We start from the raw sequence: 25770 nt of genomic DNA on the forward strand, positions 1-25770 counted from the left end.
GAAGATGTTGAAACAACGAGGGAACAAAGTGAAAAGAACAAAGCTAACAAAATTAAGCCCTCCAGCCACACTTTAGATGTCTCTTATTAACATTTTAGAAAGCATTTGGCAGTGGATAAAAAAAATGGGTAAAAAGGAAATGTCATTGTTATGTGCTGGACACTTCCTGCTTCAGCGGGAAATCTATGCTGGAGCTACCAGTCCTTAACTGCAAACCCCTCTGAAACCTTATACTGCAACTTACAGTGTTACCTGACGTGCATTTCTCTATAATTCTAATTATCCCCTTGTGGGACTAATAAAGGTAAATCAAAATCAAATCAAATCCATCATGTTGCGGACCGGTCTGTTTAGCACCATCGATTCCTCCTGTGCTACTTTTTCGTTGCAGTTTTTGAATTTACCAGTGAGAGAATAAAATAATTGTCTAAATATAAGGAATCATTTTGATAGCATCAACACAAGAACTCACAAATGTCAGCAAATTCCTAACGGAAAGCAACCTACATGGTAACTAACACATACAGCACCCGCACAACCATGAATGCAAGCGAAAATGTGGGCTTGTTGTAGGCTCTACAAAGATTCAAGTCTTACGCTGCGTTACAGTACAACAAAACATTTTGTTAATGTGTTAATTCATATTTTTTAGACAGACAACGAGTTAGAAACTAGTGTATTTTATTGGGTCACGAATAGACTACATTTCATGTAGTCATCTTGCTGTGGCCCAGAGTTTGACTGAAATGTCTCATTTTTACTGTGTCCCACTTACGGGCTGCAAATGCATCAGATTTTATATCCACAATCAATGACATTATTGCCATGCATACAAAAAAAAAATCCCAATAATAATAGTGATAGCAATAATGAGTCAAATAACTTTTTTGTTCAGTTCCAGTTGCATTCACCTTCTCCTTTGGATTCAAAATTTGCTTTCTAAATTGTTTTTGTGTGGAGAACCTGGGAGTCAGTTTGTTCTGATGCTAATAATTAGATTTAAGTCATCGATTGCATGCAAGTGTCCTAAGTGTGCCGTTTGTTGTCACTGATTCAGCAGGCTGAAGGTCACTTTCAGACTGAAGGGAGTTTAATCAGGAGTCATTGTTCCAAAACAGTGGACCTCCACTCCTTCAGGGGGTTCCCCTCTGAGAAACAAAAGAGAGGAGGAAAGGGGCAGAGGTGACCAAATGAGGAGCTGAAGAGAAGAACTGCTACAGGTCAAAAGGGAGGAATAAAAGATTTAGTATAAAGAGATGAATGGAGCAGGAAGAGAACCATTGCTTAAAACCCCATCAAATAATATGTATATCACTACAAAAGGAGAAAGTAAAGAAGGAGGCATCTCTGTAATTATCAATCCAACCAGTGTTTGGAGTATGATTATATTTACAAGTTAGGTCTCGAATCATTTTATTATCACAGACCGACATCAGGAAACTGCTCTGCTGCAGTTAGCATCCAACATAAAACAAAACCAGATCTCGCAAGTACACACATGTATAAACATGGGCACAAACAGAATTTCCTCAGCGTCTGGACAACATTACGTGGTGTGTAGAGAGGAACCCCCCCCCTACATACCCTCCCTCTCTCTCCCTAATTATAGTCTGCATCACTGGAGTCTGAGGGCTCCTGAGAACTTGTTTTATCACTGTATTATGGAAGCACACACACACAGTAATAGACAGCATGTGCATTAAAACTACCATCTCCAACTAACAGTGTTCTTCTGTTGTGGTGAATATGGGAAGGAAAATACCAAGAGCGAGAGGGCAGAAGTGAAAAGTAAGGAAAGCCGAGGTCTCTGTCTTGTGGAATAATTTGATTTCGCTTGATGATGATGGACAACAAAAGGCCGCTGTGGGAACTATAAACAACACGCACCGCAAACGATGGTGAGCCGGGTATGATGTGATGGTGCCAGGAACTCTCCCTGTGAAGCAGGGCGAAGGGGAAGTGTGGTGGAAAGGCAAAGGCCCAACTGATAAACAGAGCAAAGGGGTAATGCACATGAGGGCCAGCTACGTCGCTCTCAGGAGATGAATAATGAGCCAGGCTGCATGTAAACTGTGGTCAGAAAACAACAAAAGCTGCTGACTAACTGTAGTGGTGGAGAAGTGGGGATGCCCTGTGATTTGGGCTCTTGCCTGCACAGGGAGGCCACCTAAACATGCTCCCTTACTCTGAGCCAAAGCAGAACCGTGGATATGAATGTCCATTCTGTTTTGTTCAATATGTGGGCTCTATGACAGAGTTAAAGTCGGTTAAACTGACAGTGCTAATGTAAAAATGAGGACAGAATTATTAGCACCCCTATGAAATTTCAATCTTTTGTTTAAGGATTTCCAAAGCGCTGTTAAACAGAGCAAGTCATTTTTAAGACAGGTTTTCCAAACATCCCAGTTTAATTTTGGATTCTTAGACACAGCTGTGGGTTGTACTATGGCTCAGTGAAATAGATAGATAGACTATCAATTTTACACATAAAGACCAGTTGCTAGGTAACAGAGAGTGTGAAAACACGTTTGGAATGTGGTTATGGCAGAGCTGTGTTATGACAATGACATCAGCAATCATATATTTGGGTTTTTAGTATCTGAGCATGTGACATACATACATAGACACTGGTGTCTTCCAGGTAGAACGTTCCACATGATGCACAACCTGCATCATGGAACAATGGATCCATGTTTTGGGGAGTCTGGTCAATTCTTAATTACCACATTTTACAATTAACAGCTAAATTATAAATGTTACATTAGAAAATATTTGTTATAGAGATGCACTTCGTTTCCCTTTCTCCCTTTCACCTAATTTCAGACTCTCATAAGTACCACTCAGAAAGAACACGCACATTTTTGGTTTATTTGCAAAGAAATAAAAAACAAATAGATTTTTAAAAAATGGTATAACTTGTTTTTCTTTTGAGAGCACTGACAACAATGCGCCGATTAAAAAGTTTCATCTTTTTTAATAAGACACTGAGGAAATTTGGTGATCTTCATCCCACTGATGCGTTCAGTCCCCGCTAACGTCAGATTTGTTGTTCTCGTTGGTGGACTTTTTGTTAAGTCCACTGAAGTACTTCTCTCTGAAGGCATTGTGACCCTGGTAGGCGCTGAAGCGGGGATCTGACAGATGGGCCAGGCTATCAAATTCCTGGAAAGAGACGCAGAGGTTACTATGTTGAACCTGCTTAACTTAAAAATCTACAAGTTTCCCACAGATATTAAAACAAATTATTCAGTTTACCAAAATATTCTTGCTGCTCCAACCAACATGACATCTTGCTAATAAAGTTTTCATTATGAATAACATATATTACATCTTGAAAACAAAGAAATGAAGTAAATAAATAAATGAACAAAATCAGAAACACCTGAATAAAAGGCAGCTTTTATTTTTGCTTTGCTAAATTCCTCCTACAAATCAACACAGTACTCTCTCACAAGGTGTGCACATGTCTGGCATGTTTATAGAATAGGAAGGGTTATGCGTATATTAATAATACACACACAGGTGATGAAATAAAGGAAAAACCTAAGGAGATGTGGAAAACTCAACACAAAAGACGCCTCGTGGCACGTATAATAATGCTGAGCAGGTGTTCCAGGTTTTGTATGGATGGGAGAAAGGAAAGACTTAAATGCTTCTGGAAAATTGGATTTTTCTAAGGTGCAGATGGCAAGCGTGCCAGTCTCAAAGGCTTCTCAGGTGGGCAGTGTTTTAACAGGAACAGTGACTAAAGTGGTATGTGGCTTTAGATCTGCAGGAAAGAGTACATAGTGGGTGACAAATTATGGCTTTGTGATGCTTGTGCATTAATGACATTAGATATTATTGTCAGAAGAAAAGAAGCTGCATGTGGAAAAAGTGCTGACAGCCTGTGAGGCATCCTTAACCATACTGCTGAGAAGTGCATGAGTATCATAAACAGCCCCGAAATGCTGAATCTGAAAATGAATCTGTTGCGCTACCGTGACATCAATCATCCCAAGTTTGTTTTGATTGATCGTCTTTATCACATAAATGAAACATTTCCGTCCTGATTGCAGTGGTCTCTCCCTTGATGAGAATGTCCCCATCCATGCAGCAAAAGAGAGGGAGCACTGAATGTGGTTTAAGTATGAAAATAATGTGTATCATATGCTGTGGCCTTTGCAGCCACCAAATCTCAACCCAACTCAACACCCGTAGGACACAACTCTCCACCACCATCATCAAAACACCAACTGAGGGAATAGGATTGGGAAAAATGGCTGATCCCTCCAGTAGTGCTTCGCAAGCACACAAGACCGTTTATCTGTTACGCAGCTGAAAATCAGCTGTTGTGAATCTCAGTTTTACCTCCACTATTAAGGTAAATGAGGTGAGTTGAGAAATGATGACTCCAATCCTGGGGCCTGTAATTTGTCAAAGACACCTCCTCTTTGCTTGCCGATGCTGCCAAGCAACCTGGAAACGTTTTTTATTGCCATTCTGAGGAAAAGATTCAGGTTTAAAAGGTAAAAAGACTGACAACATAAGCACGACCCCAGAGTGATGAGGATAAAAAGACGTGACTACAAAATTGGCACAGAAGAAAACAGTGGTTCTTTACTCTTTCAGGTGGAGAGTTACATATACTGAATGTAAAAATGAGGTGAATGACAAGCGGTTTGGGTAACCAAACAAATTTTCTAACACCACATAAATAAGAAGAGGTGAGGTTTCTTTATGGAGCTTTACAGGAAACCTTCAAAACAATTAGGCCAACTCCTCCACTGTCAAAACCGGGAAACTGCGGACACACGCATAGGAAAGTGTTGACACACATCAGGCTGCGAATCCTGACGAGCGCGTGCAGATAGGTGCAGACGGAGGCCAATTTGAAAAAATAAACAAACTACAAAACAAAACAAAAAAACTCTACAGACCTGAGCTACAGATACCAGTCAGATAACCTCACACAACGTGTCTCGGTGTGTGTGTGTCATACCGGGCGCTTTATGGGAGCAATTTGGGGTTTTGAAGCGGAATGGATGTCAGATCCAAAGATGGATTGTTTTCCATACATGTGTGATTATGCCTTTTAGGGTTCCAGTATAAAAGAAATGAGCCAATCACAGCCAGATGGTGAGGATTTACCCGAGACAGACAGAGAGACACCATCACTTCCAGCGGGAGACATGTAAAAGAACACACATACGCGCATACTACATCCGTCTCATGACGCGTGCGTTCATGACAAGAAAAAAAAAACTCCATGAAAAAACATTAAACGCATGAAGGAACAGGCAGGCGGACATATGTTCTCATTTTACTAGAAGAAAAAGAAGTTATATGAGTTTATGTGTGTTTCATGCACACACATAAACACATTCTACAGCACGCACACAAATTTGGTCTGCTGTGAAGATATGAGGTCATTTGTAATGATGCAACCACAATAGATAACCTAAAAACAACATATTTAGCTAGTTGTGATGAAAATGTGCACTTTAAAATCCCTTGGCTTCATCTGGACAGTAACTGGATGAATGACATCACCTGAAGCAAACAGCTAACAGAATGAAAAATAATGACAAATGCCATCTATTTAATTCTTCTAATCAGCATCCAACGCAGCCTGATTTACTGCATTTGCTATCATGTGACGACAAACAGCATGTCCTCGCACTAGAACTGGAAAATATTTTCCTTCTCTGTAAATTCGGCAACTGATTCATTTTGTTTCATCTCTTACACAAACACCCACATGGACACACCTCTGGTTCTTTGATCTTTTTCATGGTGATCAGACGCCGTGAGGTGTGGCTTGAGAGTGTCTGCTCACAGTTGCTGATGAGCTGGAGACATGGATGAAGAGGAACCATCTCCTCACAGTACCTGGAAAGAGTCCCCACAAACACACACACACACACACACACACACACACACACACATGCTACAGATCAGTTTAAATTAGGAGGAAACAAAGAGACAGAAATATAAAGCTAAACCAATATCCATCATCTGACTCTAATAAATTTTGATTGTATGCATCTAAAAGTCTGAATGAGAGGAAGTGTAAGTCCCTTGTGATAACAATGCGCTACAGATTTCATCTGGAGGCCATTAAAAGGCTGCCAGGACACACAGTAATTCTGTCAAGATTACTACCTAACTTTTGCCAGCTCCTTGGGGGTTTTTTCAGCGCGCTCTAATGTCTTTCTTTGCTCTGTGTGTGCTTCTTTCTGTTTCTCAAATAAACACGAAACATTCAAGGTAGCTGGTTTTGTGTGAAGATGAAGGTGGAAAAAGTGAATGTGACCTGTCGGGTTGGCTGCTGGCTCTGTCATCGCCGGGCCAGGCCGGGTTAGGGCGTATTAACGGCAGCTGATGTATGTGTTTGCATATTTGTGTCAGTAGCACTTTCTCCGAACTACCGTCACGCCAGCAGCCCAGTCTGATTTGTGCATGACTGTTTGCCTTGTTGCCATGGCGGCAGTTGGGGCTCTGGGGTAATGGGATGTTTGGTTGTCGTGGTGACTAGGCAGTGATGCAGCCAGGCAGCAATTCTGAGCTGCCAATCAGGTGCTCAGTATTTCTACCGCACAAATGAACTGCATCATGACAAGGATGAGTTTCTTGTTTTTCCATCCCTATTTCTCTTACAAATTGTAATTACAACGTACCATGTTACTAACAGCCTATTTTATTTAACGACTTGTTTCCCTTAAATTACTTATTCTTAATTATTGAGATTCAAAAGATGAGATGGCTTTGATCTCCAGCCCTAGCTCTTTTTTCCCCTTTCACATCAATTTTTTTAACTTTCATCATGGACGCGAGCCCATTTTTGTGTGTTTGACATTCTTGTTTTGTCTGGACAGGTATTTAAGATTCACAGTAAAACTGGTTCGAGACTTATCAACATTAAGATTTCCCACATTTCTAATGGGAAACTGTAATAAATTAGTAAATAAACAAAAAGATTATTTTAAAAAATCAATAGATTTAAACAGTATCACAATTTGGCTCACTCACTATAACTCACCACAGAGTGAACAAATGGACAGTCCAAACACAGTCTGTATATAAATGATAGCTGTAGACTTCCGGGGCCAGATTTACTAACACTCCACCAGCACGAACAAAAAAAGAAGAGAAGAAGAAAAAGTAGTGTTTGTATTTATAAAGACAAAATTGCATTTAAATGGTGGAAACTCAGATTTTTGTGACGGACCCTGTTGCACCAAGTGCGCAAACTTATTTACTAATGTTTGCAAAACAGAATTTATTACTAATTATAACAGAAAAAAAACACGTCTTATTATTTGCGCTTGGTTTTGAAATGAACCGACCGTGCCTGTGCTTAGAAAACAGCGCAACTTCTGTAAATCAACCAGAAACTAACCACACCTATGAGAGCTATATGGGGTTTGCACTGACACATTATTTTGCCCCGTTTCAGTGCTGCACCCTTAATCTATCACCAAGGTCTGAGTTGCTAGTTGCAAGTCTTTCTTGTTTACAGACTGATGTTCACGTTGCCAATAGACAGGTCACAGCTTCTGGGTACTACAGGTATCGCTTCCAAGTGTCTACTTTACTGTAACTGACAGAGAAGACTTGCTGTTTAAGTTCAACAGTTTAACTAAAAATTACAACCGTACTGTTGCATCACACTGCTTTCATAATGTAGAAGCATGCAAAAGCTTAATTATTGCTATACGATTTCTCTGGAAACTTAAACTCGACTAAGAAATTACAATCTGAAAATGTCACCACTACTCATTTATTCATCTAATATTACTTCTGACTATGCAGCTGATTCATATCTTTACTTCCCTTATTTATGTTGTAATTAGCTCACTTTATGGCTTTGATGATGGATAACACATCATCCGTCTCGATACTTTTTCTTCATTTATTTTTTGAGGGCAGAAAAGGAAGAGAGTTAAGCGGTCTGACCTGGTCTAGGCTCTGTCTTTTGCTGACAGGACTCTGTGTCCCCTGTCATCACACGCACACAGCCCCCATTTTCACGAGGCAGACGGACACACACAGTCCCCACTGTTTCTATCACAGCCACTGCCGCAGATACACACACACATGTATGTGGGGGTATTGGAAACCTGATATCTCCCCTGTAGAGCCCCAGATTAGACCCAGGAGACAGGCTGCGTCTGGGTTTATACACACAGACACACACATCCAACAACACAAACACACACACTCGCAGATCAGCCTGCACACCATAGAGACATAGTTCATACATGTGACTTGCCTGGCCTCAGATGTTTATTTTGGCACGGCGCTCTGACAGGCACCGGGTCAAGCACCGATGAGATGAGTAGCAAAGACAAATGTGTGAACATGGTGACACAAACGTGTGCACGTGCGCGTACACGGGACCACACACACACATTCGTGCATATGTTTCGATGCGTGCAGAAACACAAAGCAGCTAAATGGATAAAAGTCAAAGGGTTGCAAACTGATGTCTCTCAGTCACAAGGATACAATAATAGCCGGTGACTGGATCCGTGATTATCCCATCTGCTTCCTGGTCTTTTAATGAGTGACCAGAAAGAGTTTGAGCCCCGTGGCGCTTTTCCTCGCCTAACGTCCGTTTCTGCCTTAGTTTGTTGTGGTTCATACCTACACAAATGAACACCTGCACTGAGAGTCAGCACTTCGCTTTCTGCAAACGCACAGAACCTTTAACAATACACAACTTTGTCTCTGATGAGCCGTCTTAGGCAGCATATAAAGTGCACATTGCTGTCAGTTGTGGTTTGCCGTGGCCCAGCTGCATGGGCAAGAAAGCCTCGGCACACCTGAACATTACTGTAATCCACACAGGTGGTTAGACATGGGAATCAGAATAAAGGGAAATACCCTAAGATAGTAGAAGGTCCTTTGTGAGTGTACAAATCCAGTAAAACACTGTCGTCTGTCTCTCGGGTTCACTTTTCCCTTAATAAAAATCACAAAGCCAGTTTTAATTATAGACAGTAATCAGTCATTTTTATAAAATGTAATAGGGTCTGCTATGTATTCCCTCTTTGCTTCATATTGTTTAGTTATTTGGGTAATTAATTAGGCCAAAAACAAATTTAAACCTTGTCGGTTGTGCTTACAACAGGCCTGCATTGTGCACTTCTGGTTTATGGCGTAAGCCTGCCCCCTATTGTACAGATCATTATTTAAAGAAAGGCAAAGACAAACCTATTTCCAAACTGAGATAATGAGGTTTGAGCTTAAAATCTGGATTCTGAATTCAAAACTGTTGTTGGTAATCAACAATAACTAAACATGCAGTTGCCATCTTATCTTGGCAGTGACGCACCAGCTCACCTTACACAGCCCGGGTGTTTCCTTATAACTTGTTATAGTCCAAGAATATTGCAATGAATCCTGAAATCCTAACTCAGTGTTCTTTACAGCAGTGAAAAGGGGAATAAAGGAAAAAGAATGTTGTAAATAAGTGTAATTACAAAGCATCCACTGACTGCAATGATACTGATATGAAGATTGCTATGAAGGTTTTAAAAGCATCTCAGAGCCGCTAGAAGCCCACACAATATGAAAATAGTGTCACTGTATAAAACTGAGGATAGACACCACTTCAAAGATTATAGGCTTGTTTCTAAACTCCCACAATTCTCCAAGCCTCTAGAAAAACTGTTCAATAACCGATTCAACAAATTATTCGATACATTTAAATTACTCCCCGACGGTCAATATGGATTCAGATCAACATCACCATCATTAACTGAATCAATCGAAGAGATTACAGATGCTATTGTTTAGAAACGATATGCAATTGGAGGACTTCAAGGTCTTTTAAAAACATTTGATACAATCAGTCATGACATATTAATTAAGGGTTATATTGCACTGAGTAAAAAAAACATTTAATTAATACATGTTTTTTGTGAAGCTGTGTGAATACTCCTGCAACTGCTTGGACTCTGTATGTGGTTTCCTCCAGGGTTCTGTATTGGCTCCACACATGATCATTATTTAAATAAATGGTATTTGTAAGATATATGATGTATTAAAATCAGTTTAAGTCAAAGATGTACAAAAATATGGTTTTTACACGGTATAGCGAGAAGTTAGGGCTTTGACCCACTATTTATACACTTTGTTTGCACATGTGTATGGATATGTATATATGTCAATCCAAATACACATAACAAGTTGAAAGGACATATTCATGACTGGATAGGGCATAAACAAGAAGCAAAAATGATGCTTATTAGTTAGTTATTACTATTTCAAAAAAACATTAGCTTGTTGATGCCCTCGGGTGACACTGCATTAAAAACATTATGTGTAAACACAGTCAGCCGTGCCATCCATAAATGCAGGTTACAGCTCTATCATGCAAAGAAGCAAAGATATGTGAAAATGCCCCAGAAACACTGCTGTATATTATATTTGCTTTGAATGCATTGAAAAAGCAGAAGCTTTCAGCTCCCCTCTTATTCAGAAATTGGCATCAGATGTCTTTCTGACGCCACCCCAAAATGCTAACAATTACAAAGTTCTACAAATTTAAGTACTGACAAGTTAACTGGTAAGTTACCTCCTACACTGAACAGATTTATCATCACTCTGAAAATGTTTATGACTAGGTGATGATGCCAAGTCTGTTTACTCACTCTGGCCTGTAGACAGGCAGCCAGTAGACGAGCCTCCCTCCCATGACCAGGTGGTGGGCGGAGAAGTTTAACAGATCTGTGAAGATGTCACTCAGGTGGTACGCCTGTGAGACTGGGACGTGAGACTCTTCAAAACTGTGCAGAAGATTGAAATGAAATACAACATTTAGAACAGAGCAGTGATGGCAAAACTTTGTGGTTTTATTTGGCGTTTCATGTACTAGTTTCCTCAGGACTAAACATTGGACTAATCCCCCAGTTATTTATATATGTATATATATGTATATGTATGTGTATATAGATAGATAGACAGATTGATAGATAGATGGATGTTGGTATAACTATAATATGTGATGAACTTACACGCCTTCAGCAGGTTTAGCGATGTCCTTGTGGGAGCCTGTTCTCCTCGTGGCTTCCCGGATACCGTATGGAGCTAAGAAGAAAAGTCACACAGTGAGTATCAAAAAAATAAAACAAGAAGAGTTTTCTTCCTGTTTACGAAGAATACAGACAGAATAGATGTAGCTGAGGAACATGCTAGCTGCAGTACTGCTACTCAAATTCTAAAGAAACATCAAAAATCTTGGAGTGTCCATAAGCTGAAGAGCCACACAAAACATAAAAAGATGATCCATGAAACAGGCAGAAATAATGTGTTCAATAGACTCTAATGAGCAGCACATAATTTTCAAATTACAGCCTGAACCATAGCTAAAGCTTTTCACTCCCTGTCAGAATCCTGATAATTGCATATTTTCAGAACATTTTTTATTTATTTGTAACAGCTCAAAGAAACAATCAAATCTAAAGAATAGCAGAGATATTTAATGAAAGGAGATGTTAAATCCCTTGTGGTCTGGTTAGGGTGAACTAAAGGACCTACGGTCAGTAACGATAGCATCAAACAGAGCAGCATCCCTCCACACAGGCTTGGAGGCATCAGACACCATCACGTCCACGTACATCTTCTGTGCCCCGTACTGCCGCAGGTTGGCTCTGATGTTCTCGTCGGGCCCTCGCCACTTTTGGTTTTTACGGCTTGACCGACCTAAAAGACAAAAGGCACCATCAGCAAATCTGAACAGGGGATTGATCTGATTCAAATAGAAAAACAGCATAAAATAAAACTGCAATCCTTAACCTGTAAGACTTCAACTGCTGCAGGGTGTAATCTCTAATGAGCAGAGCTTACCTTTCCCGTGAATAGTGTTGTAATCGATGTCAGTTCCACATACATAAGCTCCAAAATGAGAACACGCAACCAGCAGGCTCCCTAAAACACATTGACTCACATTAAAGTATTTACTTTGCTGTCTATAGCTGTCTGTGGGGGGAAGCAACGACTGGATTAACTTACCTGTGCCTACAAATGGGTCAAAAACTAGGTCATCCTGTTTGACCCTGGCATGGTTGGCCATGATGAATGAGAGGCCAGCGTCCATGCTGGTGTTTCCTATGAAGTGTCTGTTCTTCACACTGTGGGAGCGAATCAGATCACGCTGACCGTCTGCTATCTGTAAAATGGAAGAGTTCAGCTGTAGATCGCTCCACATTCATTTAATGTACACAAGTAGCAAAATGCATCTTACCCATCTGCCGAAGTAGATGTAATTGGGATCCTCGGGGATATTGTTGGGGTCTGTGCCGTAATCCTCTAATAAGCAGAAGATGTGCTGGGGATTCTTAAGGCTTACTGTCCCCTCAAAGGGAAGATACTCCAAGGCCTGGTGAGATTGCATTTTACTATTAGTATTATTATTATTTTATGTGCATATTTATATGTTTTTACATGCACTCGCACATCTAAATACTTACATCGATCCTTTTGATTCTGTCTGCAAACAGCAAAGTTTTGTTGAATGTGTAGACGTTTATCCTGTATGTGGAGTCTTTGTGCATGAATGGACTCTGCAGGGAATGAAGAGCAGAAACAGAAATGAAATGTGTTGTTGTGTAACGTAAATATTTGAAATTAAATTTCATACACTTGCAGAAATTTGTCTTTCCAACAGAATAGTATGATACAAACTCTAAACAACAAACCATGATTTCTGAGGGGAAGTTCAGAAGGGATGTTCTGAGTTCACTGTGTGTTTGCCCATGGCCCCACAGTTCAAAAGCAGACCTAGAAGGACAACCTAACATGAACTAAAGCCACATCTCAGCCAGTCTTGAATCTGTGCAGCATACAGTTATTCCATCAGTAGAGATGTGGCTCTTTCACTTTCCTAACTGCAAAACTTAAACACTTACTTTGCACACACAGATCTGGCCATGATGCTGCGGACATCTTCCTCAGACAAACCATCCAGGCACCAGAAAGGAGACTACGGAGAAGAGGAGAGATGTGGAGTGACTGCCAGGAAATGTGAGAGCTACTAAAGAGAAACATCACCATTCTGCTGCCAATAATCAATGTCTTAGATTAGAATAGAGAGTCAGATTAGAATAAGCCCCTCAACATGCAAACCTTTTCTCTGAAGTTTTCACAGGGACGAAATGGTTTCCCTCTGAGAGCCAGCAGAGCTTTTATTTCCTACATAAGACGGCATATAAAGCGAGAATACTAATGTTACACAAAACAGAAGAATCACATATGAAATATTAAATTAAATGATTACAAACTGGTTCTATGTGATGTAGGCATAAAAAAATGCCATAAAACAACGCAATATGCTCTATCTGCCAGACCATTGCTCAAGTTTGATGTATTGCTGTGATCAAATTGTAGACATCTCGTCTCCAAAAGAAGGTTACTTTTTTTGTTTGTTATGGGCTCATACTTTGAATGAGCCCAACACAAACCGAGAGTCAGAGGAGACTCCAGTCTGCAAATTATCGCTTTTTACACGAACAGTTAATCACTCTGAACCAAAGAGAAACCGACAATATCTGATGCTTGTTACCGGTAACCTGAAGTCTAGATTATCCTGGGCAAGATGCAATAAATACTGGAGGCATGATCGACTACTGAAGGCAGCCATTGTTGTCGCAATTTAAAAATACGTCCGGCTTGAAACTGAGCTCTGACACAAAGTACCGCTTGGGGACTGTATTTCTATAAATGGCAGAAAAATTAGGTACTGTGTTTCATTTAGCTATGATACACTCGTATTAAGTTTTGTACTGCCGCTGTTTTATGCTAACATTATCATACATAAGCACATGTGAATACTTCGTTTTTAATGTTATTTTGCAACCTTTATTTGCATTAAAAACTCCTTATCACTTTTTTTCATAAACCTGTGTGTATGTGTCTTTTTAATGTCACAAGTAAGCAAATTTTTGCCATCAGTACACATCGGTATGCTTTACTATTCTGGTCATACATGTGTGGATAAAGTCTGTAATCTGCTTTACATCAGAGCCGTCTTGTAAGACCGCCCCTCCTACTGATTGGCTGTCCGGGTTGTCTCTGCCGTGTCAATGGCTGAAGTTGATGTCCATCACAGTGGTTTTGTCTGGTGACAAAAAGGCATCCATCCGCACTCTTGCCTCTGTCAGCACTGCTGCAGTGTTGTTAAATTGTATTACTTAGTAACAGTGTAACCAGGATTCTTGCTCTTTGGTCGCAATGAAGCGTAACTGCAGGTGAAGGGAGGATCAGGTCAGTGTGTCACTATTTATATTTACTACGAGAATCTGAAGGACTGAAAACTTCCAGGTTACTTTACAAAGCTAGATGTTCACTCGTTGTTTTGATAATGATATTATATTAACTGTGGGAAATAAGTAATTTCGTTTTAATGCGCTGTCAGCTGAATTTACGATTTAAGATTGCGGCTGCCAGTCATAACTGATGTGATCATACACACAGCTGGATCACAAGAACAGTTGTGTGAAAAATAAGTAGGTGAGACTTAAAGAACTTGGAAACAATAAAGTAACATTAGGAAGATTAAGACGCTGCATTTCTCTGTTGAGAAATGATTGTATATTCAAATTTGTCTTGAACAGAGTCAAACATGGGAACAAACAGCCAGAGCGCCACCGTGGAAACAGAAGAGAACGCCCAAACTCCTGCGGCGTGCATCGTTTCTGTGAAAGGCTTGAAGGAAAACTGGCAGAAATGGTCCAGCGAACACCAGGAGTACCAGAAGCACAATCCCTTCAGTCACAACACCAGACCGAGCACGGTGGTCCCTCCGAGGGGAGGGGATGAGTATGGGAAACCCCTGCAGGGTTCCCTGACAGAGCAACGTGGGAAGGATGCTCACACACACATCAGCAGAGAGGTTCAGGAGCTGTGTGAGGTCATAAGGAGCATTGGGGAGTCGGGGGGCAGCGATGGGAAAGTGATTACTGTAAGATTTGGAAAGCTGTTTGAGCATTATGTGACTATCTCGAATAAACTGGTTGGGATTCTTCTGCGAGCGAGGAAACAGAGACTGGTTGACTTCGAAGGGGAGATGCTGTGGCAGGGGAAGGATGATCACGTAGTTATCACTTTGTTGCAGTGACCAGAAATGTTTAGATGCCTTGATTCATTGTGCGTGTAGTACACGCAGGTACACAGGCACTTGATGTGGCAGCTTGTGCAGACAAAGAACATGGGGAAACCACTAAATGTCAGTCAAAATGAGAAAAGGTAACTTCAAACCTGAGCATTTTTTTCCCCTCCAGCAGCTTGTTGACGAGGTGAAAGTGGAGCAGTAAGCAGTTGAGATGACATCAGATTTGCTAATGGGACTGAACCGAAGCCAAAGAGAACATGAGGCTGCCTGTGACAGACATAATGGTGCTATAGGATGAACTTGACCCGACTTGGCCTGACTGCTTCAATATGTATTTATTTTAAGTGTGCTTTGCAATGACACAATATTGCTACAGTTCCAAATTTTGAAACTAATAGTGCAGCTTTAAAGCAATAAGAACCACATCATAAGGAACTATAGACTGAGTACCAGCTCTTATTGAAAGTATGAAAGTACAGGAATATATTTTTTTTAAACACACAGCATTAATAGATTAACACTGTCTCCTAATTGTATCATAATAAAGATAAGAAACGATGTCTTGTGTGTTAAAGTGTTACTGCAGGTGAGTTAAGAGTGAAACTGAAAAAGGGTCTGTATGTAAACCATACTGAGATACTACAAAGGCACTGAGAAGCAACAGAATACTGTTTATTCTAAATTAAAGCCATTCTTAAAGTGCATACCTTTTGTACAGTACATTTTGTTGTTGTTGGTTTTATTCCAATTACTATTGTAAAGTATAACATCATTTCACAGCACATACTTTCATTCATCTTTCCACATGACATTGAACACCCCCCCCATTGTACTTCACTGCTTGATGAGGTCATGGATAACAAAATAAATTAACATTACTATCAGCATCAGAGGATTACTGAGTGGTTTTCACAAATTGCAAGCTTGATGTAAGAACGCATAGCCAAGATTATCAGTTTATATATGATTGATATCAATAATGCAAACTTTCGGGGGGATTTCTGCAGTTTCATGTTATAGAGCAGACATACAAGGCATGAAAGCAGTTGTGCAAGACAGGAAATCAAACGTCCTGTGAGAAATCTGAAATCCCAGAACACTCACTATACAGTGGGTTTTACACTGTATCTTCTGTGCTCTCTCTGTGTCAGTGTGTACAGGGCACTCTAAGTAGCCCATAATGCCTCACAGAAAGTAGCACACTACCGCTGGCCATTACCCACATTGTATAATATCTTGCACTGTGTCAAAGGGAAATTTACAGTCAGTTTAAAAGAAAGAGAGAAAGACGTTTCATTAATTTGCTGAGATATGCTTGGTATAATATGGACTTATCACAAACATTCATGTCAGTATTTATATTTAGCCAACAATCTAGTACCTTTAATGCAAAAACAAGTAGTGTCCCAAGTGTGTTTGTCTAACTGAGCTCACTATACAGTAATCTAAGAAGGAAGAAGGAAGCAAAGCGTACTGAAGTGTTTCTGTAACAGGATGATAATGAACACACTGTTCTATTTTATAGGAATTCAAAGTTGATTGCTCATTGGTCCCTAAAAGCAATACAATTTTATTAGAGCAGATTTAAATAAATTTACCTATCTTGTCAAAACTCCAGTGTTCCTTACAGCACTTGTTAGGGATTTTAAAAGAGGCTTTAAGGCTTTATGTCTCATACTACTTAGGATATAAAATCTCACGCAGGTATAGCACCTGTTTAAAATACAGTCATTAGTTGTAGCCAAACAGTCAGCAAAGTAGTTTCCAGTATGATATCTGCAAGACACCTGATCTGCAAGTCACCTCAGTGCAGTCAGTCACGTATGGCAAGATCCAATGATCCAGATCCAGTGATCAGTTTGTCTCGCCTTTAGAGTTGAGAAGATCAATCAGCTGGTCTGCCTGCAAAACATTAACAAAGGCACACAGAACAGAAGTCAGACTGTCAGCAATCTTTCTGTGAGACCCTAAAACGTCAGCTGGGTGAACTAAGATGATGCCACTAGGAGTTACAGAACTGAATATATTAATGTGTTGACAATGCAAATCTAGAGGGCAGTTCACTGATGCAATCAAGTTACTTAAAACCAGGTTTACACAGCAATGTCCTTATACAGAACAAGGTAGAGACTGACACTGGTCTACATTTTTTCATTTGAAATTTCCATTACCACACAAAAAGTTTAAATAAAGTTTCTACACAGTAACTTGTAGTACTGAAGTACGGGGCTTACTGTGATGAACCAGTAGGAGTTGAGTCTGTAGAAGAGACGTGACATAAAGCCCATTTGACTGGCAGGTGCCAGGACGTGAAGGTGGAGGTGTGTGACAGAACAGAATGGAGGCCAGTGGAAACCAAATCTGCAGACAAAGAAAAGGGTTTAGAAATACTACTTATTTTTCTTTTTTTTTTAACTCATTTTATCTGATATAACAACAAAGCAAACTGTAACTAAGGTTAAGCTAGTCATCAGCAATTAAACTGCATTACAAATGATCTACTATAATTCTGACTAGATTAAGTGCTTGTTCTAATGGGACTAAAAAACAAAACTGACCGCAAAACGGTGAATATTTGGTGGTCTGGCAACAAAAGATGACTGACTAAAACTGTCTGAAGGTCATACATTCATAACCCACTAATGTAAATTACCATGGAGAGCTGTGAAGTACCAAAACGAAACCCACCTGACATCACTGAGGTCCGTTATGTTGTTTTTTTCCAGGATTTCCTTCCCTTTGTCGACCATCCGCTTCACTGGACATAAACAATAAAAAAAGATGATCCATTTTAAACATTTACAGTTACGTTTTAAAAAAAAATACTTTCCAACCATCCATAGCATTAGTCAGTAATATGTCAGCAATATTGTCTGAGGTGATATAAAATGAAAATCCGTAAGCATTACTTAAAAAGTATGCAGTTTAAACTTTACCCAATGGTACGTGCTCTTTAGTGAGGGATTTACAGTTTCCTACATGTTTGGTTGGGACAACAAGGTAGTGATGGGGGGCTCCAGGTTTGATGTCCCTGAAACATGAGATCTCTTCATCCTGCAGTAATAACACAACATAACACACACACACATATTTACACTTTAAACGTGAACGACATTACAGAATGCCTCTAGCATTGGTGCCAAATGCAATTAGTATACTGAATATAATGTAATTTATTGGAGTCTGATTTATGTATATGTATAAATATGTGCTTATTATTCTCTGTATTTTTAATATGAATTGATGCTACGGTTTAACCAACCAGCCTTCGGTATATGTCGGGGGTGAGCCACACCTTTCAACACAGTAAATCAATAACTCTACAGCTATCGGAATAACTAGCTACAATATCACTCAATTACACTCGTATACAGTGAAATTAAACGTTTCTGAAAGACTAGTTTTAGAGCTTTTACTACTTGTAAACGCAGGTATTGACAATTAAAGTGTCTTAGGCTAGCTAGCAACGCATTCGTAATTATTTATTACAGTTTTCTTACACAGTGAAGAAGCTCTGTGCCCATTTCATTGTTTACAATCCTGCAGAAAATACATTTCTTATCATATCCTTCGGCTGGCACATTGCTGCTGCTTTTGGAAATATCAACCCGAGCAGGTTGTGTATCCTGGATTTCGGCCATTGTGCTGTACGGAGCTGTCAACAATCAGGCATGCTGCGTCGATCCAAGAGAACATCGAACGCATCAAGCTCGATCGTTCGTCGATCCTTATTGCAGATGTCAGGGAACAGAATTGTCAGAAGAGGACGACATATTTTCTAATTTCTCTGGTGACCGAATCTGTCGCACACTAACAATTGTGTCAAACGCACCTTTGATGTTCTCTGATGAAAACAGAAGGGCCCTCATATGTAACTTTTTATATAAGTCGTATTTTCAGCACTCTCTGAATAGTCAACACTGCCACACTGCAGTAGGAATGTATTGTTCTGTGGATGGTTGTCTCACAGAAATAAATAAATAAATAAATAAATAAATAAAAATAAACCCAACACTTACTGTCAGAGAACAAAACCAGTCAGTTATCTTACTATATGATCCAAATAGAAGGGGGTAAATAAGGGTTAATTTGCTCAGGCTAGAGAATATTAAAGTGGAAGTGTTGCATTAAAGACTCTTAGGTCTAAAGTCAACAGCACAAAGCTTAACTGAGATAGACGTTAAGTGATGCTATATTGTTAGTCAAGGCTGCAGTGAAACTGCTCCACTTTGTAACTTAAACAAAACTAACCACCTACCAACCCGCCCCTGCATTTACTCATGTGGTTAGCCGTGGTTTTCCCTTACTGTTGGTCTTTCTTAGTTCCTTTCCCCTGTGACACATGCAATGGGTACATATACGTTATGGTCTGTTAGGAGTTTGCAAACAAGTGCGCCTCCTCTGCATTAAACTATGCTGCAAGGCTAAAGACTGTAGTTCAACGTGTTCAAGGTGATATGAGATGGATTTCTTGAGCAGTCAGGCAAAAATGTGAAAAAAAAGTGTTTTTTTGGACTAAATCACATAGTGAGCTGTAGCATGCCATGATATTATTATACACACAACAGTGAGTTTGAAGTGTTGACTTGGCCCCCCAAATCCCCCAGATCTCAATCCACTTGCTAGACAACTCGTTCTGATCCATGGAGGCCCCACCTCATAGCTGACTTCAGTTACCATCTTGGCACAGGTGCTACTCTGGCTGTGATTTCTGGTTGCGGGGGGTCTTGAAAGCCTGTTTGGGCTGGGCTTGATGTATTCTGTGCAACACAATAACAAATTAAAATCATTAGTCATTACTGTATGTACCTTTTAATCATGGCTTCTCATCACAATGCTTTTGTTTAGTTTCTTTGGAACAGAAGCGGCTGATGATTGTAGCGTGGTGATCAGCACAGGTTCTGGGCTCAAAGCCAGGCTCGGGCCTCTCTGTGTGTGTTCTCTGTTTAATGAATTTAAACTGGCTGTAAGTGTGAATTGTTGTCTATCTCAGTGTGCTGGCCCTGCGACAGACTGACAGTTATTACAGTTATTATGATTTTGTATTTTTGGAGTACTTTTTTTTAATTTCGTACTGACATTTTTTTTAGTTGGGGATGGATATTCTAGTTTCAACGTTACTTTTTATTGTTTAAAAATGTTTAGGGTGGGTTTTTTTTTTAGTTTTTTAGTTTTTATTAGTTTTAGTACCAGTTTTAGTTAATTTTTGTTTTCTTTTTTCAAATTTTACGATATGGAAGTTTTATGTCAGAGGAAAAATTTGGTCAAACAAGTACAGGTATTACAAAAAACACATGCTTCTTGAAAACAGTTGACTCACAGGCTTGTAGACATCCTGAGTCAAGCCTAGCAGTGTCTCATCAGGCAAGTTGGAAATGCATTTTACTAAATTAACAGATTATAAAATTAAGGATATTTCCCTTATATTTTTATTTTAGTTTAGTCAGTTTTCAAAGTCCACAGTTTTTACAGTTTGTTTTTTGTTTGTTTTTTTCAAAACTGTAGAGTGTAGGCCATTGGACCATTTTCCTTCCTGGATGGATTCTCTGTTCAAATATCTGAAGTGCGTTCTTTCGGTATTTACAGCAGGTAAAATAAATATTGAACATGTCAACAGTTTTCTAAGTAAATATGTTTCTTAGAATTTTATTGACATGAAATTCTAACCAGATGTTGGTAACTACGTGAACATACGTATCAGCACACAACACTGGCATGCTTCATATAACTTAACAGAAGGATGAATGAAAAAATGTATCTGCTGCCAGGATGATGATGATGATGAAACAAGGGTGGACGTTTCACCAAGACTGATGATCCCAAACACAGAGCCAAGGAGGTTTCAGAGGAATAAAATAAAGCTGGTAAAATAATCCAGCCAATCAGCTGACATAAATCCAAATGAAATTCTATTGAAAGAACTAAAGGTCAGAGTTCACAGAAGGGGTCCACTGAACCATCAGGACTGTTTGTGTGGAAGAATGGGACAAAATCATACCTAGGCAGTGTATGCGACTAGTTTCTCTTCATATAGGAGGCATTTTTAAGCTGTAGTCACCAACAAGGCTTTTGTACAAAAGCTTTTGAATAGATTTTTGAAAGTGTGTTCAATACTTTTCCCCATTATTACACATAACGTGTGGATTGGATGGGTTTTGTGTGAATAGCACCTTTACAAATATATTTAATGAGAAAATTGGTGATGTGTTCAATACTTTTTCACTTGTTTACACATTTTATCTCAGTGATATGGTGAAAGTTGTTACAGTGAAACATGAAAGCAACTGTAAGAAGGAAGAAAAAACTTTAATGTAGTTCTTTAAAAGAAAGAACAATTAACAAAGGAACAGAGGCAAAACAGACTATCAGTAACATGATATTTTGACGTTATTCGTAACAACTGCTGACTACAGCGACAGTATCAACAGGAAACTTTTTCACAAGAAAAAAGTAGCAGCACCTGCACTGCCTGGCAGTCATATGTAAACTTTTACTATTTCCTGAAAGTGTATTTAAATAAACAAATAACCAACAACTAGGCAATGTATGTGACATTATATTCAAAGTGTTTTTCTCTCCAAACAGGCAGGCTGGCGTTTCACTTACACAAAGCAGAACTTATATTTTACAGTTAAGGTCCCTTCTTCCTCCAGCAGCATGTCTAGCAAACAATCAGCTTTTGTAGTGAAATGTTGCCCTTAAATTATTTCCAGCGCTCCTATTTTGATCCTCACTTACATGGAAAATGTTCATACCAGCTCAGATCAGCAGTTTTTGTTCATACCAGTGTTACAGTGATTTCACAATTAAATAGTTAATATAATATGAAGACACACTGACATTTAAACACAGATGTAAACTTTAAAAAATCATTTTAAAATTGTCATTTTATAAAAATGCTTTGATGTAAAAATAAAATAAAAATAGACTCTTTCTTGAATCCCATTACAGTGGCTGCCCCGTCAGCAGGCTTCATACTGTACAAGAGGAACTCTGAACCATGTGCACAGATGACAGCAGACGCTCCATCAGGATACGTACAGTAGTGGCTAAACGACCCACACGCCTTGAAGTCTGGGAGCTCCACACAGAACAACAGGTCCTGCTTTGTTTTTAGCTCGGCTTTTTAGATGTTCACAGTCAATTCTGCACAGTCCAGACCTCCAGGTCTTGTACAATAAAGTCCTCATTTGTGGAGAGAGGTGCATTGTGAAAAGTCGGACTGGAAAAGCTTGAACCACGGTACAGATCAGCATCCAGCCACAGGGCAAAGCCACTCCTAAAGACAGAGAGAACAATAGCACTTTAATATCAGATCTTTGAAAACTCACTGATAGGAAAATAAATAAATAACTGTATAACTTACCCTCCTCCACCGAGCTGCAATGAATCCCAGTTTCCACTCACAAAGTACGAGTTCACCCCACTCCACTTGTATACCTAGATAACAAAGACATAAAAACATCTTAAACTCTGTGCAGATTTCTACAATAAGTGAAATAATTTCATGAAAAATCATCCTGTAAATAGACTAGAGGTAAAACATTAATAAAAGTTCAACTCTTACCTGGAAGTCGGGATTGAAGCTGAACAAGAAGGTTTCTCCAGTACCGTAGCAGTATTTACTGACTCTGAATGGATCTGAAGAAAAAGCCCCAAACACCTGAAAATACACCAAGACACCAGTTTGTTAAAGTAGATGCTGGTAATGGAGGAATCAGTTTCATTTTCTTGGTACAGAAAAGTGCTGGAGACTAAAGAGCAGGATACAAACCTTTTTGTGCATGTCTTTGACCACCAGCAGCACAGGGCTGTCCACCTCAGCCATGTTCCTGTACAGAGTCTTCAGGCTGCTTCCATGGACGGCTGTGCTGTAGACCAGCTGCCATTGATAACCCCGGGTCCTTGCTGGCATGTGAGCAGCAAGCTGTTTGACAAAGAGTTGCTCATCAGATCATGTCCTGACAAGACTAATGCGTCACTCCATCTAAAATCAACACTGTTCTTCTGCTTGACTGTCTACAATTTGCATAAAAAATTTTACGGTGTGAGCACAACTTCGGGGCAATGCTGCCGCTTATGTCATAAATAATGACTGTTGTGAAATTTTAGTTGTAAATTTGGAGATGGTGATGCAGAAAATCATCTAAACAATTGTACGATTGTTTAGATGATTGTTTTTTATAGCTGTGATCCACATACATATATATAAATGAGTGTTATTTACTTTTTCTAGGTGATAGTCATCTAGCAGATGACTCTGGTCAGTGAGGACAGGAAGATCATCATCAACTTCCAGCTGGTACTCGGGCTCTTCTACCTCAGAGGCGTCTGAGCTGCACAGACTCTGGCAGCGTTTGGAGTCTTTCACTGTGATGATCTGAAGGAGGCAAGCAGAAAACGTGTCATCATGTTACACCGCTATCCACTGCTCTCCTTTTATTTGTTATTTGGGAAGTTTTTACTGCATTACCTATATATAAGTTTAATGGCCTTAAGTACAAAGGTTGCAATTCATGTAAAAACTGAGTACATAAACCACAAACAACAGACATATTGAATGGCAACAAAACTGCAATGCATGGTGACAGAACACATTTGAACCTCCACAGAACCTCCTAACACGAATACATTCAGCAGAGTAATCTTACCTCAACATAAGGCTCCATACAGTCACTGGCAATGTAAAGCACCTTAATATTTTCTGCCAGCCGCTTCATAGCTCCTGATTTCCCTGTCAAGCGCTGCTCTCTGCTGTACCACATGTCTGCTAACCAAACTGCCATGAAGGCAGTTCTTATATACACTGGGTTACTTTCCCTTTCTGTCTGCAGGCTTATTGGTCAGACATTTGAGTAGATGTCTGCTGATTGCTCAGCTCTGACAGTGAATAGTTTCTTTTCTCACTAAACAGGAAAGTGAAGCCATGTTCTGGGACGTAGAGGGAAAGAGGATGTCCATATATGGACCCAACAGCCTCAGGGATAACCACCAAGCTCTGTGATTGCACTTACTGTAAGTCACTAAGGAGGGCTTGCTGTGTAAAAATGCCTGAGTGTAAGAGAGCGTAAGAACTTTGGAAGACCTTTGTTTATTATTTCCACATTTAGCTGAGCAGGTTGGTGCAAATCTTACTTCCTAGCTTTTAAAGGTGGGGTTGAAAGGCTTGTTGAGGAGCTTGTTGATTGTTGCAACGTGTTGTTCCACAACCAGTATTTTGCTCTGATTTTCTTTTTAATGATATAATGTGGTTTGCACTTCTTCTTCTTGCTGTAGCTTCAGGTCTCTGGTTACCACTGCACAAAGATAATGTAGAGGTGGTCAACTTTGCATTGCCAAAGGTGCAAAAGTCACTTCGACAGACTCAAAAGTAATTGTACAAACGAACGTCACACTGAATCTAATTATTTTTTTATAAATACTTGGATGAAAATCCTTTACAGTCAATAACTGCCTAATTGTTATGAGTCTTTGATTCAGTGTTTTTCTCTGTTCAAGTTTTGGTTTCAGTATATATATAGTCTTAGTTTCTTTAGTGTTTCTATTTTCCTTGTGTATTTTCCTTTTTATAATTAGCCTCAAGCTCTTAGTTCCTGCTTATAGTTTTGTTTACATTTTGTATTTTATGCCTCCCTTGTGTTTCTCCTTCAGTGTCTTTTCTGTTATTTTAAGATAATCTAAGTATTGTATTTCAAAGAAACATGTTGCATTATTGTTTTGTTTTGTTTTTCAAAATTGTCATTCTTTTTTTATCTTCTGTCTCTTGAGGTGGACATTAGGTCTTGTCTTATCACAGAATGATATGCTGGCTGAGTCAGGTAGAAGGAATTTTACTCAGAAGTGTGGAAGTGGACTCATACTTAGAGCTGCCAGGAGATGAGGTGGAGGAGGGCCAGATATCAAAGAAAGAAGGTGAGAGTTCAGATGAAGGACATACCAGGTTTTGAGCAGCCTGATCAGAGTCAAAATGATGACACCCGAAGTCCAAGGACAAGAAGTAGGGCTGTGAAGTTATGGGATTTGGTTTCTCAGCTATCATACTGGACACCAGCCTGTGAGGGGGAAAAGGAGATCTCCTATCCATGGCAGCCTGCAACATGCATTCTGTTTTAGAGTTCTCATTTTTGAAGGGGCTTTATTCTCCTCCCCCCATCAAGAGATCATTTGTTACTTCGATGGACTGCTTGTCCTGTTTTTATGTTTCATCCTAGAAAATTATCAACGCAATTTCATTATAGTTGAAAGTAAAGTGATAAAGACAGGAGACGTCTAGATTTACATAAATTGCATAAATCAACTGGATAAAAAAGGAATCAAACTGTGTGTATTCAACTAAAAAGCTTTCTTTATCTCCTTCGAGATGATATTGTAATGGCTACAATCTTGTGTCTCCTATATTAGACAGTTCCTCTTCTTATGGATGTTAGGCGCTGTCACACTGTCTCTGCTCAGGGTCCTCAAAAGCTGTCCTCCTCTGAGAAAGCTCAGAGGTGTGACCATCCTCCACCTCATCCTCTGACAGCATTAAAAGGTACTAGGTTGTTGAGTCACGTTGTTTGTTTTTCATTTCCGACACTTGTGTTACACAACTATCCAAGCACTATTCCAAGCAGCCATCACTTTTAATTGGGTCCCATTGACAGTTTTATGGCCAAAGTCCAAAACTACACCGC

The 25770-nt window shown here is 39.6% G+C and overlaps 4 protein-coding genes across 5 annotated transcripts; 1 reads left to right on the forward strand and 3 right to left on the reverse strand.

The window, feature by feature from the left end:
- Nucleotides 1-709: 709 nt before the first annotated feature.
- Nucleotides 710-13655, reverse strand: trmt11 (tRNA methyltransferase 11). Of its 2 annotated transcripts, XM_084943997.1 has the most exons (13): nt 13550-13655; nt 13114-13179; nt 12897-12970; nt 12687-12768; nt 12459-12551; nt 12233-12367; nt 12001-12157; nt 11836-11916; nt 11527-11691; nt 11004-11076; nt 10641-10775; nt 5751-5871; nt 2955-3162 (listed from the first exon to the last, which is right to left on the reverse strand). In XM_084943997.1, the coding sequence occupies exons 1-13, from the start codon at nt 13625-13627 to the stop codon at nt 3022-3024; spliced, it is 1401 nt and encodes a 466-aa protein (XP_084800123.1). In that variant the 5' UTR covers nt 13628-13655; the 3' UTR covers nt 2955-3021. The 2 variants fall into 2 exon arrangements, with proteins under 2 accessions (XP_084800126.1, XP_084800123.1); XM_084944000.1 differs by lacking the exon at nt 5751-5871 and having other exon boundaries at nt 710-3162.
- A 432-nt stretch (nt 13656-14087) lies between these two features.
- On the forward strand, nt 14088-15658 carry LOC146377346 (actin-binding Rho-activating protein). The gene is made up of 2 exons (XM_084944002.1): nt 14088-14250; nt 14601-15658. Exon 2 carries the CDS (start codon nt 14609-14611, stop codon nt 15101-15103), a length of 495 nt encoding a protein of 164 aa, XP_084800128.1. The 5' UTR covers nt 14088-14250; nt 14601-14608; the 3' UTR covers nt 15104-15658.
- A 90-nt stretch (nt 15659-15748) lies between these two features.
- On the reverse strand, nt 15749-18801 carry hint3 (histidine triad nucleotide binding protein 3). Its single transcript, XM_084944001.1, has 5 exons — nt 18598-18801; nt 18034-18151; nt 17786-17855; nt 17332-17458; nt 15749-16999 (listed from the first exon to the last, which is right to left on the reverse strand). The coding sequence occupies exons 1-5, from the start codon at nt 18736-18738 to the stop codon at nt 16952-16954; spliced, it is 504 nt and encodes a 167-aa protein (XP_084800127.1). The 5' UTR covers nt 18739-18801; the 3' UTR covers nt 15749-16951.
- A 2583-nt stretch (nt 18802-21384) lies between these two features.
- On the reverse strand, nt 21385-23883 carry LOC146377348 (TLD domain-containing protein 2-like). The gene is made up of 6 exons (XM_084945123.1): nt 23749-23883; nt 23325-23477; nt 22872-23024; nt 22665-22760; nt 22464-22537; nt 21385-22376 (listed from the first exon to the last, which is right to left on the reverse strand). The coding sequence occupies exons 1-6, from the start codon at nt 23881-23883 to the stop codon at nt 22238-22240; spliced, it is 750 nt and encodes a 249-aa protein (XP_084801249.1). The 3' UTR covers nt 21385-22237.
- Between the last annotated feature and the right edge of the window lie 1887 nt (nt 23884-25770).

Source organism: Perissodus microlepis, chromosome 11, assembly GCF_051167445.1.
Source record: "Perissodus microlepis isolate ML-2025 ecotype Zambia chromosome 11, ASM5116744v1, whole genome shotgun sequence".
Taxonomy (NCBI): domain Eukaryota; kingdom Metazoa; phylum Chordata; class Actinopteri; order Cichliformes; family Cichlidae; genus Perissodus; species Perissodus microlepis.

Excerpts from the sequence above, each read along its gene's own strand:
- trmt11 (XM_084943997.1), bottom strand. The coding sequence starts at position 13,627 with ATGGCTGCCTTCAGTAGTCGATCATGCCTCCAGTATTTATTGCATCTT. Across the intron at positions 11,917-12,000 it reads TGACCCATTTGTAGGCACAG|GGAGCCTGCTGGTTGCGTGT; the intron begins GTAAGTTAATCC and ends AATGTGTTTTAG. Across the intron at positions 3,163-5,750 it reads AAAAGATCAAAGAACCAGAG|GAATTTGATAGCCTGGCCCA; the intron begins GTGTGTCCATGT and ends GTCTCTTTCCAG.
- LOC146377346 (XM_084944002.1), top strand. The coding sequence starts at position 14,609 with ATGGGAACAAACAGCCAGAGCGCCACCGTGGAAACAGAAGAGAACGCC.
- hint3 (XM_084944001.1), bottom strand. The coding sequence starts at position 18,738 with ATGGCCGAAATCCAGGATACACAACCTGCTCGGGTTGATATTTCCAAA. Across the intron at positions 17,856-18,033 it reads TAAAGAGCACGTACCATTGG|TGAAGCGGATGGTCGACAAA; the intron begins GTAAAGTTTAAA and ends GTTTATGTCCAG. Across the intron at positions 17,459-17,785 it reads ACGGACCTCAGTGATGTCAG|ATTTGGTTTCCACTGGCCTC; the intron begins GTGGGTTTCGTT and ends CTTTGTCTGCAG.
- LOC146377348 (XM_084945123.1), bottom strand. The coding sequence starts at position 23,883 with ATGGCAGTTTGGTTAGCAGACATGTGGTACAGCAGAGAGCAGCGCTTG. Across the intron at positions 23,478-23,748 it reads GTATGGAGCCTTATGTTGAG|ATCATCACAGTGAAAGACTC; the intron begins GTAAGATTACTC and ends TGCCTCCTTCAG. Across the intron at positions 22,538-22,664 it reads GCTTCAATCCCGACTTCCAG|GTATACAAGTGGAGTGGGGT; the intron begins GTAAGAGTTGAA and ends TTTGTTATCTAG.